Genomic DNA, 14,853 nt, shown 5'->3' on the forward strand with positions numbered 1-14,853 from the left:
TGTGGACCACTTGATCCAATATCCGCAGGCAGCTCAAGGTACACACAGGGAGGGCCCAGATGTGAACCTCAGTGTTAGTGGTTCACGGGCCATCTGGACCAGTGTCTCTAGGCAGCTCAGGATGCATAGAGGGCTCAGGTGCAGATTGTAATGGGGGCTGGATCAGGGGCTGCCTGCTCTACTGTCTCCAGGAATTTGATGGGGTGTACCTGGCTCTCTTGGTACTCAGCTGTAAACTGCAATGTCAGCTGATTATGGACCACCTGATCCAGTGTCCCCAAGTAGCTGAGGGCACCCACGGGTCTTTGATGCTGGCTGCACTGGCAGTGTGATCATGGACCATCTGGTCTTGTGTTCTCAGGCTGCTCAGGGTTTGTGCAAAACCCAGAGGTGAATCTTGGTGTCAGCAGTTCATGAAGGCCTGATTCAATATCCCCAGGCAGCTCAGGACACACACAGGGTGGGCCCAGAGGTTAACTGTGGTGTTAGTGGTTCATGGGCCCTCTGGATCAGTGAACAGTTTTTTTTGTATCATTGGTACTCTCTCCTGGTTTTTCACTGACTGAAATCAATTTTACATTATTCTTCTTTTGATCATCTGCAGTTGCTGGATTGATTCCTCCTAGTCCCTTGTTATTTTTTCAGAAATCTTTCTTTTCATGATTTCTAAACACAAGCCTGTTTTCTATGCCTGAGATTCTGTCCTCACAGTAGTTTATTCTGCTGTAGATACTTTCAGTGGAGTTTTTACTCTGCTGGGTATCTTAACCGGGTATTCATACAACAGCTTAACTCTGTTGTATGAATTCCACTTGTTTTATGTTGGAGATTCATGGTTTCCATCATTTTCCTAAGATCCTCTTTTTTTTGATATCTGTATCTGCTCTAGAGTCACTAAGCATGTTGTTCATTGTGGTCACCATCTCTGAAGGTATTTGAGAAATTATTTCTGATTTGATTCTTTGAGAGCCTCATTTATTTGCTTTGTTGTTACTTCAGAGAGTCCAGGTGGGTGGCTTTCAGATTATCCTACTTCATTGCTCCCTCGATTTGCCTTTAGTTAACTTGATGTCTAGGATTTCATGATGTTTAAGTGCTTTCTCACTTTCTATCTTTTTTAGTTTAATTCCTTGGTTGATTTTTGTAACTTGCCAATGTAAGTGGCTTTATTGCTAGTATGTAGAACCCTTAGGAAATGACCACTTCTCAGAAGTGTCTTACAGGTGTAACTGGTTTGTCACTCTGAGTGTGTTGCCAAATCTTACCTCTTCAATGTATTGGGTTTGAGAAGTTGCTGCCATCTTGGCCCAGCACCCAGTTCTTTGGCACTGGCCCACAGTATTTTCTGTGACCCTTAGGCAATCTCACTCTTGGTATTCCAGGAAGAACAGTTGGTTGGAACAATTATGTCATTTCTGCTAAAATGGTACAATCAGCAATAACAATAGCATCAAATACAGCCTAAAAATGGCAAAGAAAAAGATAACCATGAATTTGCTACCTTTAACTGTATGAACTAGATTTGGGTTTATATAACAAAATCTAAAACAAACCAGAAAAGTGCACTTAGTAAATAAACCCTCAATATGCCAATTTTACCCTCAGGGGAGAAAATTTAATAGGGATTAGGGTAAAAGTGAGAGAAATAGAAGAAGAGAAAAATATTATATGCAAGGCTGGAGGACAAAGAAAAATCATGCAAACTTTGAAAGTGGTGCAGAAGATAGGAAGGAAAGAGAGAAGGAACAAATAAAAAGAACTGAACAGGACAGCAACCACAAAAAAATCAGAAACTACGTTCACACTCATAAAAACAAAATCAAATAATGGCAACCAACTCCCCTCCCCATACCAGAAAAAGAAAAACCAACAAGGAAATAGAGAAAAAACAGTCCACTTAAAAATTTGTCTCTGCTGCCCTGGAAGATAACATGTGGAGATAGGGTCCAGATCTGTGTTGATTTATCCCAGCAAGCCAGAAGTAGCTTTATGGTGGGGTAGTGCATAATCTCAGTGAGCCTGCACCTTCATTTTCCCTGAAGTTCAGGATGATTTCTGGCCTCAGGGCTGAAACCAGACCCATTCAGCCTCTAGCAGCCAGCACATCTTCTTGAACTCAGCTGGGAGGTAGTAGATGGACTCAGCAATTGTTCTGAGTTCTGAGCTTAATTGGTCCCCTCAAAGATAGTTCCCCACAAATCATCCTCTCCGGGATGGATCCCTGCCAATTGTTCTCTCCTGTGGGATGGCCTAATTTTGTCCACTATCCAGCCACTGCAGTCCACAACATCCACTTGTCTGTTGTACTGCTGCTTCTCTCCATGGAGGGCTCGGGGGTTGCCAGCAGTCACTGTGTCGGAAGGGCTAAGCTGCTCCTCCCATGCAATGAATCTCAATTCAGGGAGAGGGTACCTCCCGTTATCTCCCTATACTTTGTTGAAGTTTCTCTCTTTGCTCTCTCAGTGTACTGTGGAGAAGGACATTCTTTGATTGAAAGCAGTGAGGACACACAATGATTTGTTTATTGTTGCAAAAATGAACTGAAACCTTTCACCTGAAGATAAGAGTGTATTTGAATTGCAGGAGATCCCTATTTTTAAATCTTGCCACACATTGTAAAAATTAACAGGAAGTAAGGACTGTGATTGTAATGGATTGATAACTGGTGGTCATCTTATAACTCCCAGCTGAACTGAGTAAGCATGGTGCTGGGTGTAGGAGGCCCACCAGGGGATTGTTGCCAGCAGCATAAGAGGCAGAGTTGGAGAAGGATAATGCTTTAATTACTAAAACATTTGGTATCTGCCCATTTGTACTAGCTATGCCCTTGGTTCTCCCTCAATAAAAGGTGACTGAGATTGGTAATCAGGGCTGCAGTCCAACAGGCTGTAAGCCCCCTGATCCCAGATTTTTGCCTCTCTTGTTTTTCTTTCTTACTTTTTCTATTTATCTGTGGGCACCTTGTCCTCGGGACCTGTCACCCTGGATAGAATGACAGTGTACTTTAACTCAGTTGAGATCCTTCCTGAGTCCAGGGGTCCCACATCCCTCCTTTTTCTCTTCCTCTTATTGCTATATTCCTGTGTCTTGATATCACATCACAGAGATGCTCTTTCTCTGCTGCTTACGACTCTGCCATCTTCCCAAAAGCCTGAGTCCCATTTGTTCCTTTTAATAATGTTTAGTACTTAGTCTATTATTTTTTGTATTTCAGTTTAGACTTAGTTATTAGGTCCCTCAATGTCTTGATTCAATTCAAAATCTTTACCTTTCATGATCATTTTGACTTTGGCTTTTTTTTTGCCATGCAGGGAATTGAAACAGGACCTCTCACATGCTAGGCAAGTGCCACATCATGGAGCTACATCCCCAACACTGGGATTGGCTCATTTCAATTTTGTGGAATTATTGTAGACTAGGCTGTGTAAGTATTAAGCTGCTGAACACAGGGACCTCTGGGTGTTTTGGAAGAACTCATATTCACAGTGCTCTGAAGTCAAGATAACACCTCAGCTGAAGCAGCTGTAGATATGGGCTGTTGACACTCTATTCCACAGCAATAAAAGTGTCAACCTTAGAGATCAAACAGTTCTTGTAATTGTCAAAACTTATGCCTTGGAGACAGCTTGAACTAACTTCCTCAAGTCCTGCTCAGTTCCTGCTGTGCCTCAGTATCCCCTTTGTTTGAAAATCAGATAAATATGTGTTGTCTAATGGAGCTCTTGTCTTTATTCCCAGAGAGCTTTGCCCTTCCTGGATTCCCTACAAACCATACCACTTGTCTCTTTTATTTAAACCACTTGGGGAACACTTGTTTGAAGAGGTTGGGGGCCTTATCAGTCCCCAGTAGAGAAGAGCCAGAAGTCAAATGTACAGAGCTGGTTAATAGGTAGTTGAGTGCACACTGTAATGTTTTCATAAGGCTTGCCATTCCATTGGATGGCATTCAGCAGCAGCATGGTTTTGATCAGACATCATAAAAATTCACGAAGAGGACTTTGAGAAATGCTTTGGAAAGTGGCAATAATGCTGAGATAAGTGTGTTTGAAGCAAGGAGGGGGTTTTCTTGGGGGGACTGATGGCTATGCAACTTTCACTGTAATACACTTTTAAAATCTAAACTTTCACCTATGTTTTGATCACACTACATTTCTCCATTTTTCTGGGACAGTCCTGGTTTACATGTGCTTGTCCTGCAAAATTATTGCTAACATCACATTTTAGTATCAACACTTTTTAATTTTTACAATGAATTTTATTGTCTTTTCTTGTTACAATGATATGCAAGTTTTAAATAAAATAGTAATAAAGACTTTTAAAATTTTTGTCCAAACAGATTAGCAAACATTCAAAAGATTTATGAAACACATTGCTGGAAAGGATATGGTAAGAGAGAGGACTATTGGGTATATAATTGGTATCCTGGTTTGGGGTTAGAAACTGGGCAACATCTGTCAACAAAGAACTTTTTTTTTCTTTTTTTTGAGATGGGGTTTTCACTGTGTTGCTGCATTTCTCCTGGGCTCAAGCAGTCCATCTACTTCAGCCTCCAGAGTAGCTGTGATTAGAGAGACATACGCTCACCACTGGCTTCTAGTAAAATCTTAAGTGCGTATGTAATTTAATCTAGCTCTTGGACTTGCGGGACTATAATTTGTGGAAATCCTGATGCCAGGGTGTAAACACATGCATTGGTAAAGTTGGTATGATAGTCCCAACCTGGGAACAATCCATTATCTATGGGTAATCTATTGATTAAACTAAAAGCACACCTATTAAAAAAGAAAATTGGAGCCAGACAGAAGCTAAACTGATGCAGACAAATTTCATTTCGGATTATTTTAGTATGGAAAGAGCGAACCCAGTACAGTTGTGACAGTGAACTGCAGAGTCAACTTGAATAAGAAATGCTTAGTGGATTGGTTTAGCACAGTTCTTGATGTGTCTGGAAGATTCGTGTTCTGAAGAGGAAACACTCCCCTGGGTGTGGGTGGCACCAACCAATAGGGTTGTAGCTTGGATGGAATAAAAAGGAAAGAAGAAGGAGGGTTTGGTTTTGCTTCTTTGAAGAAGCTTTGGTCTTTGTCATAACCTTTGGATGCCTGTCTCCACGCGTCCAGCACAGACTCTTCAGCCTTCAAGCTCAGACCCTTTGATTTTCTGATACAGATGCTCTGCAGTAACTCCAGGCCTTTTGACGGGATGCTCTGGCTCTCCAGAGCACAGATGACCCTTTGCATTCTTCCACCTCTACTCTGTAGGCAGCCATTGTAAGCCTGCCTTGTAAGTTCTTTACAGTATATAACATAATATATACAATCTGTTCCTCTAGCAACCCTAACTGATCCAGATTTGGTACTAAGAGTGGAGTTGTTGCTGTGATGCTATCTGATCATGTGGTTCAGAAGCCTTGGAACTGTTTTGGGGGAGGAGTTTAGGTAGATTTGGACATGTCAGCTGGAGAAGCAGCCCTAAAATGCTGTAACCTGAGCTTGATGGGAGAGTCTGTCAGAGCTGAGAAGACAAGAAAGAGTGGACAGTCCTCAAAAGCAGTTATCAGATAACATTCTTTTTCTCTTCTCAGAATATTATGTATAGTCTTAAGTGGTGTATTCCTCTGAGAAACAGATAACACATTTTTCTAGCTCTAAAAAATGAGGCTAATGAGATATTTGGGGTTCCTTAATGCCTTAACAATTCTTTGATTGTGCAGTCTTACAGAAAGAATAGCTAGACCTAATGTTTCCATCTGTCAAGAATTCAAAAATCTTCTTCCTATAGCCATGAAACTTTCTGAGAAAAAAACCCGAGTCTATACCCCGCCAAAACCTTCTAAAAGAAGCAAAGTGTTATTCAAAACCAGATACTTGTTTCCTACTAGCATGTATACTGTTTTTGGATTATTGTCAAATAAACTTCATTTTTTCAAAAAAGATATATTACCCAACACCTAAAAGAATCTTCATTGAATTTTCTGACTTCAGTTTCTACTCATCTAAACTCTCATAATAAATATTGTCCTTGTGTTGCAGATAACGTAACAAAAATCTCGCTTCTTAAACTATTAAATGAATTAATAATACAGGCAAAGAGACTATCATCAATTGGCTGTAGGTCAAATCGGACCTACCTATCCATATTGATGAACCCCATCCATATTGATGAAGAACCCATGTTAGGTGCTTTTTGGAGAGGCATTTTAACAGCATTGAGCAGACTACAAAGTCTGGAGGGCGTTCCCCTCCTCCCACCTCGAGCCAGGGTCGTGCGTGTGCCACTGGCTCGCACTGCGATCTGAGGCGGCCGGGGCCAGATTCGAGTTTCCAGGCGCCGCCTCCGCCGTCCCTTGTCAGTTTCAGCACCTGTGTCCCGGGTTCCGCGTTTCGACGCCCGCCTCGGACGGGTGGTGCCACGTGCTGGGAGCGGGGGCGCAGATAGCCCCCGAGCGAACAGCGGGCGTGAGGTGCACGCGGAGCCCCCAGGAGTGCAACTGGGTCCGCGGGAGGTGCACCCGGACCACGTGCGCCCCGATCCCTCACCGCGGAGTGGGTGTCGGTGCTTCTGCCCGGAGGAGCGGGGCGGGGGCGGCGCCAGCCTAGCGGGCTCCGGGCCGCTCCGAGCGCGCCCGCAGCGGCCGGGACCGGCGCTCGAGGAGCGGGCCCCGAAGGGCTGTGCCAAGCCGTGTCCGGGAGAAAGGCGGATGCCGTCGCGGTCTCCGCTGTGAGGCCCGCAGTGCGCGACTCAAGAGCAGAGTAGGAGGGGACCCTTCTCCGAAGGGAACAGGGGCCGGAAAGAACTGAGGCGTGTCGTGCGCCCGGCCAGCTCCCCTCAGAGAACGCAACAATTTGTGCCGCGAGCGTCAACTAATAAAAACTTAAAAGAAGGAAGCCGGCCACGGGCTCGCGGCAGAAATCACGCGCGGAGCCGCACAGCGCGGGACCTCCGGCCCCAGACGCCGACCCGCCCCGGCAGTCTGCAAGTCCCGGAGGCGCAGCCGGGTGTGGGGCGGCGGCGGCGCCGCCGCACTGCGCATGCGCGGGCCGGGGCCGGGCGGCGGGAGCCGTGACGAGCCCGGAAGCGCCGCCTCGCGCCCCGCAGACAACTAGTTGTGTTCCGCTTCCTCGGACCTAGTCTGGGGAGAGCTCGCCGGCGCCGGGACCATGTCCAGCAACAGCTTCGCTTACAGTGAGCAGTCCGGAGGAGGGGAGGCGGCGGAGCTGGGGCAGGAGGCGGCCGCGACCATCTCCCCCGCCGGCGCCTTCGGCCTGTTCAGCAGCGATGTGAAGAGGTGAGGAGCGGAGGCCGGGCTGGCGGGTGCAGGGGCGGGGACCCCGGGCCGCTTCTCCTGGCGGGGGCCGGGGGTGCTGGGCTGGGGCGCGCGCTTGTGGGCGTCTCTGGTGGTTTTCAAACTTGAGTGAAAAAAGAGCCGCTTGTCGAGTTTAGGGCCATCCCTCTCCAAACGCTCATTAAGAAGTCTGAATTTTGAACGTACACTGTTAATGTCTTTAGGACCAAACGTTGAGAAATTCACTTACTTTTTCGGCCGAAGACAGTGTCTTGGGTTGTGTGTGTTGCTTATGGGAAACTTCTGACACTGGAATGCAGGGGCAAAGAAGTGGCTTTTTTAAGGACAGAGTCTCCCTATGCAGTTCAGACTGACCTTGAACTCACCATTTAGCCGAGGCTGGCCGGGAACTCAGGGCGATTCTCCTGCCTCAGCCACCTGAGCGCTGGGATTACAGGCTTGCTCCACCACGTCGGGCGAGGTGGCTGTTGCTCAATGGTCAAACTGGTTAATATACCACCATAAGTGTTCTTAGTACTGTATCTTTTGACTACAGATGAAAAAAAAAAAAAACAAACAAATCCAAAAGAATAACCTGGGTAGAGAATATTTAAAAAGTGTTACCATGAAAAAAACCCCTGCTTTTACAAATATTGTGAATTCAAAAAATGGATACTAAACTATATACACTTAGTTTTGTAAAAAGTAACAGTTCCTCCTAAGTCTAGAAGTGAAAATAATCCCCTAAATTGTTTATTTTAATTTTTAAATTTTGGATCAGGGAAGTTTAATCTTACGGAATATCAGTATGTTTATGTCTTATTGTAGTCACTTTTACATTTTTCTTAGTTTTTATGTCCCTCAGTACTAAACAATATGGTCACATAATAACTTGCCACTAGCTTCATGCAAATTTAAATTAAGGTAAAGTAGGTGTGCTCATAGCTTTGTAAGTGTCAGAAGGGTATAATTAAAATTTAAACTTGTAACAAGATTGGATCGTTTAGAAAGTGCTAGTAGTTGAATATTGGGTTAAATTTTGACTGTGGTATATTAACATTCCTGAGCTCTTACCTATGGCATAAAAAATAGTGATTTGTTTTCATTAGTTCCAGGTTAGAAAAGTTTAAGATAACTGATTTCATTTTTCATTCTGTATATTTCGATGGATTCATGGAATAATTGATCTAACAAGGAGCTTATTGTAATTCTACATTTTTATTCGCAAAATATTTCAGGTGTTGAATTGACCTGTAATGCATCAGTCTATTTTGCATGTGATTTGCTTACAGTTGGTTTACTTTCATGGTTTGTGAACGTCTAAGATGTTTTTCCTGTTGATTTTGTCAGATTTGGGCCTAGTTTGGAAGGAATGCACGGCTTTGACCACTTTTAGTGAGGTTAGACTTGAAATAAAGAGAGCTAATATTGAGAGTGCATGCATTTATGCACATTATTGTGCAATCATCACATTCTGTCCTTTTTCCTTTTGTGGTGCCTGAGGAATGCTAGACAAGTATCCTGCCACGAGCTCTGTCCCCAGCCCCGCCCCTTGACCCCCCATCACGTTATGGATGTCGCCAGGGCTTCTCAGATTCCACTGTACAGATGGGGAGATTGGAACACGGTGACTAATTCTCAGCAGCCAAGGTCACAAAGCTGCCTGAATTTTAGCCCAGCCACTGGATGTGGTAATAGCTGACATTCATAGTACTTTTTATTAGTGAATGCATCCGACTCACTAAAAGTTCAGAACTTTTTTGGATAGTAGCTGTAGACAGTGTATGACCTTGAAGCTCGGTTGAGGGTGGAAATAGAAACATTTGCTCATAAACTTCAGTCTAAGGGAGAAACAAAGAGACTCCTAATGTCCAAGTGGCCACTTAATCTCTCTTAAGCCTACTGCTTTCTTTTATAAAACTGCTATGACTTCTTCATTTTTTAATGGATTACTTTGAAATACTTTAATAATAAGTATTTGCAACAAAGGTACAGCAGTAGAACTACCCTTTATGGATATTCACCAGTTGAGAGAAAAATTTGGGATGCTGCTTGCTTTTTCTCCCCATTAGAATAAACGTTCTTGGAGTAGGTATTGATGAAACTCGGGATTTTTTCAGGATCTGTCATGATTTCATCCTTTTCATTCCTAAATGTATGTATTTGAGTCTTGTATTTCCTTTTTTGATAAGGTTGGCTATGGGCTTATCAATTTTATTTAGTCTTTGAAAGAACCAACATGATTCATTGGTTCTTTGTAGTTTTCTTAGTCTCAATTGCATTAATTTCTGCTCTCATAATTTTCTCTTGTACATACTTTTCACTTGATTTGTTCTTTTTCTAGAAGTATGAGGTTCAACATTAGGTTATTTGAGCTTGCTCTCTTTTCCTGTTGTGAGAATTCATTGGTAGAAATTTCCTTGTAGGACTGCTTTCATTGTGTCCCATAAAGTTCTTATATGTCATATTGCATAATTATAGAAAGTGTCTACTTTCTTCTTTAATTTTATCTGTGACCATTAGTTGTTCAGGAAGATGTTATTTAATTTCCATGTGTTCATGGAGTTTTTGTGGTGTATTTTCCCATTGATACCTAGTGTCATTGCACAATGATATGATAATACTGCATGGGATAATTTCAATTTGTTTGCATTTACTTAAGCATGTTCTGTGAGCTAGTATGTGGTCTGTTTTGGAGAACATCACATGTACTGCTACATATATTCTGATGTGGGATAGGACACTATAGACATCTACTAAGTCCATTTGTTCACATATTTGGTTCAGTTCTGATATTTTTATGTTGAGTTTTTGTCTCGTGGATCTATTTGTGACAGTGGGGTACTGAGGTCCCCCATTACAATTGTACTTGTGCTAATTTGATTTTTTGTGTCCATTAATAATTTGTTATGTGGTTGCATGTGCCAGTATTTGGTGTTTATACATTTATGGTTTTTATCTCTTTCTCATGGAGTTTTCCCTTAACCAGTATGCAGTGACCTTCTTTGTCTCTTGTGTCAGTCTTGCCTTCAAGTTTACTCTGTCTGCAAACAGAAATAGCTACCCCGTTTTTTTTTTTTTGGTTCCTGTCACATGAAGTATTGTTTTCCATCTTTGACCCTCAGTCTTTGAATTTGTTTTGGAGTTAAATGTATTTCTTGTATGCAGCATATTGTTAATCTTACTTCTTGATTTTTTTTGAGAGAGTGTCTTGCTGTGCAGTTCAGGTTGGCCTCAGACTTGCAGCAATGCTCTTACCTTAGCCTCCCAACTGCTGGGATTACAGGTGTGCCTCACTACCCCTAGCTGAATTATGAGTCTTCATCCATTCTGCCAGTCCCTTTCTATTGATTGGTGAATTGTGACCATTTATATTTATGGTTATAACTGATATGTATTGGCTTATCCTAGTTATATTATTATCCTGTTGCTGGTTCACTGTCTTTCCCCTCTGTTTAATTGCTTGCCTTGCCTGGTGGGTTTTTTCTATGTTCTTGGAATTGTTGTCTTTGTGTCTTTATAACATAGCCTTAAGAAGGTTTTGGAGAGGTGATTTAGTGGTCATGAATTTCTTCAGTTGTTTCTTGTCATGGAGTATCTTTTTTCTCCATTGATTTTGCAAGATTGTTTTGCAGCATACATCAGTCTGGGTTGGAGGTTGTTTTCTTTCAGGACTTGAAATCCTTCATTCCAAACTCTCCTTAAAGAGTTTCTGTTGAGAAGTCTGCTGGGATTCTGACTGGCTTTCCTTTATAGGTGATTTGTTTCTTTTCTGTAATAGCTGTTAATGTTCTGTTCTTGTGATGCATTTCTGGAATCTTGGTTATTATACTTTGGTATAGTTTTGTTTGGTCTTGGCTAATTGGAGTTATAGATGCCTTACTTAACTGTGTGTCTAACACTTTTTCTCTGCTTTTGACGTTTTCTGCTGTGATGATGAACTTGTTTTTTTTAAATATCTTTTGGGCTATCTGTTGCTTTTTAATTGACCAATCTTATGTTACTCTTTTTTGCATCATGTTCCAAGTGTTGCATTGATTTTTTTCATGGCCTGTTTTAATTACTTCTCCCTCCTTGCTGAGGCAAAATACCTGAAGTTAAAGGAAGAAAGGCTCACAGAGGTTTAAGTCCATAATCATTTGGCTTGAAGGCAGAGTGGCACATGGCAGAGAGCAACAACAGTTCATGGAAGTGGAAAACAGCAAAAGCAACAAAAGCAAAAAGGGAGGAGCAAGCCTCTTTTCCTTCCCTTATATTGTATATAGGTTATTTGCTCTAGAGTAGGTATAGCATTTACACACCCAATTGCAGTACTAAACAGTGAAACAATAACAAACTCTAGATTCAGTCGCCTCTGAAAAGCACCATCCATGACCATATGAGGCTTTGGGGGACATCCAGACACAAATCATAACATGGCTCCTTGCTATTTTTAATAAATCTTCCTTTTTGTGATGGCTAACTGCAATCCTGTCTTCTAGATCTCATATTCTGTCCTTATCTTGGTTCATTGGACTGCATATACTTTCAATGGAATTTTTAATCTCTTGTTTGAATCTGTTTCATGGATTCCATTTCTTTCCTTTGTTGGGCATATATCATACATGGACTCCATAATTTTCCTAATGTCTTTAAAAAAAAAAATCTGTGTCTTCTCTAGATTCACTGAGCAAGTCTTTCTTTTTTTTTTTTTTTTTCACCTTAGAGAATATTTCTGATCTGGTATTTTTCTATAACTTCATTCATCTGTTTTTTTTGTTTGTTTTACTTCTGCTGCTACCATTTCAGAAAATTCAGGTGGGTGGCTTCTTATTTCCTCTATCTCATTGTCCCTGTGACTTGTCCTGAGTGGGCTGGACGTCTGGGGTTGCATTTTGTTTCTGTGTTTTGTCATTTTCTATTTTTTAAAATTTTGTTTGTTTTGTAAATTGGTTATGGTAGGTAGCTTTTTCACTAGTATCGAGGCTTCCCTAGGAAATGTGTATTCCTCCGAGATGTCTTCTAGGTGTAACTGGCTGTTGGCCTTTATGTCTGTCCCAAGATCCTACCTTCCCAATTCATTAGGGGTGAGAATTTTGTGTTTTTCGGAGCACCCAGTCTTTTCGTACTGGACTATGGTGATGATTATGATCCTAGACCATCACAGTATTGTCACGCAAGGGATAATAACTGATTACAACAGGTATGACACCCTGCCTAAAGTACAATTAGCCATGACAGTAGCATCAAGTGCAGCCTAGAAACTGTGGTAACTATTAATTGGTTACCTTTAACCATAGGAGGAAGATCAACAGTTATATAAGAAAATTCAACATAAGTCAGGAACTTGATGCTGTGAGTTTGCCCTTAGTGGAGTGATTTTACCCTGGTTGGGGGGATTTTAAGAGGGATACAGGAAAAAATAAATAGATAATTGAAGAGAAATACAGCAGAAGCAAGGCTAAAGAACAAATGCTGATCTCCCAAGCTTTGGGAAACTGGATATGAGGACAGGAGAGAAAGAAAGGAGAAAGCAAAAGAATACTAAAGTGAAACAGAAAGATAGAAACAATGTTCATTCACATGAAAACATAAAAAATTCAAGAACACTTGAGTAAGGAGAAAAAAGATGAACAAAACAAAACAATAAAAGTGAAAACTTAAACAATCAGAATTTTTAAAAAGGTAGAAAAAGGGAAACAAAATGAGCAAACAACAATAACCAAAACAACAACAACAACAACAACAACAAAACAATAAAATTCTTCTGTTGCCTTCAATTCTCTTGTAGTGCACAGGTCAGAGGCCAGATTCATGCTGGATAACCCCACCGAGTCTGGAGTAGCGTTAGTGCTGGGTGTGAGGCTGATTTTGGCCTCTGAATGTCGGAGCTGCAGCCAGTCTTTAGCCAGCAACTTTTTGTATGTCCTTTGGTGGCCTGTCCAGCTCTCCTTACCCTGTGTGTCTCTGCATTGCTGTCCCACTTGCTGTGGTGCCTTCAGACAGAAACACCCCCAGAAACACCACCTGTACAGTTGGGCCCTCCTGGGCCTTGTACAGTCTCCTCTGTCCACTCTACTGAGTCTCTCCTGCTCAGAGCAGGGTAGGGGGAGTGCTGACTTCCCACTCCTGGCCCCACTTCTGTCTAAGGCTGCTTAAATCCCACGTCCTGTTCCCAAGTCACTTAAAATTTCTTTATTTGGCAGTACTGAGGATTGAACCCAAACTCTTCACTCTCACTGAGCTACTTCCAAAGGCCTTGCTTAGAATTTTAGACAGGGTCTCACTAAGTTGCTGTGTTGCCCAGCTTAGCTAAAACTTTCATTTTCCTGCCTCAATCTTCTAGAGTGTTGAATTACAGGAATGCATCACCACACCAGGCTCAAGAAAAGGATTTTAATAAAGATACAGGTCAGGAAACATAAAATTTGTATAGTCTGTAGTATGTAATCTAGTTTATCATTTATTCAAATAGAGGTTTTTTTTTGTTTGTTTGTTTTGTCTTTTTGAGACAGGGTCTTGCTATGCAGTTCAGACTGGCTGTAGCCCAGGCTGGTCTTGAACTTGCTTTTTTGTTTGTTTGCTTGTTTGTCTTCCGGTACTGGGAATCGAACCACGACCTTGCGCTTGCCAGGCAGGCGCTTTGCCGCTGAGCTAAATCCCTAGCCCCTGGTCTCGAACTTGCAGCGATCCTCCTGCCTTAGCCTCCTGAGTGCTGGGCTAACAGGTGTGCACCAACATGCCTGGCAATCTTTGTTCTTTTTTTTTTTTATTATTTTAAAATTTTTATTATTATTATTATTTTTTAGTTTTTTTCTTTTTAACACTTTTCATTCCAGTCCAGGGTCATTAAGTATTTTATTTAGCTGTCATAGCTCTTTAGTCTTTCTTGATCTGGATCTGGAATAGTTCCTCTGCCTTGCTTTTTATGATTTTGACATATTTAAGGAACATCAGCTAGTTATTTTAAAACATGTTGACCAGTTAGATGGTGTATACCTTTCCAGAATGCTACCACAGGTTACATGTCCTTCTCAAACTATTAAAGCTGCAGGTATGGGATGCCCATCTTTATGTGGCCAGTTTTCCCAGCCGAGGGCTTATCCATTGTTTCTCTATTGTTTTTCTCTTTTTCTGTTTACCCACATAGGTACCTTGGTCCTCGTTAAATCCCTCCCTTATGTTTTAGCAATAGCAAATACAGTTGCGTCTCCTGAACCAGTCATTGCCATAGTGATTGCAAGGGGCGATGTTGGGACTTGCAGCTCCCTCCCCATGCTCTCTGTCCTCCTGTCCCAAATTCTGTCTGATCCTTCACTATCCATGTCAGTCCTGCTCAGTCACTTTTGTCATAGCATTCCTTCTTTATGTTTTGTGAATTTAATCGTATTTGTCAATTTTAGTTATCCCCATTTAGAAACCAGAATTAAGGTACATTAGATGGTTTTATGAAAATGGATCCTGCAAGTCATTTACTGACTAATCAAACCTGTGTATTGAGTTATTAGCTTCAGGTTTTTTATTTCATTTTAAATTTAAAGAATCTTCCCATCTTTCCTCCTTCCTTCCTTCCTTCCTTCCTTCCTTCC

General features: G+C 41.9%; 1 protein-coding gene across 1 annotated transcript in view; it reads left to right on the forward strand.

The window, feature by feature from the left end:
* Positions 1 to 7,053: 7,053 nt before the first annotated feature.
* Ap3b1 (adaptor-related protein complex 3, beta 1 subunit) overlaps positions 7,054 to 14,853 on the forward strand; it is a 258,894-nt gene continuing 251,094 nt past the window's right edge. The window contains exon 1 of the mRNA XM_005386022.2: positions 7,054 to 7,288. Within this exon, the coding sequence (XP_005386079.1) occupies positions 7,161 to 7,288 (128 nt within the window). The 5' untranslated portion in view covers positions 7,054 to 7,160. The remainder of the gene's footprint in view (positions 7,289 to 14,853) is intronic.

Source organism: Chinchilla lanigera, unplaced genomic scaffold (genome assembly GCF_000276665.1).
Source record: "Chinchilla lanigera isolate Chin_1 unplaced genomic scaffold, ChiLan1.0 scaffold00024, whole genome shotgun sequence".
In the NCBI taxonomy this organism is placed as follows: Eukaryota; Metazoa; Chordata; class Mammalia; order Rodentia; family Chinchillidae; genus Chinchilla; species Chinchilla lanigera.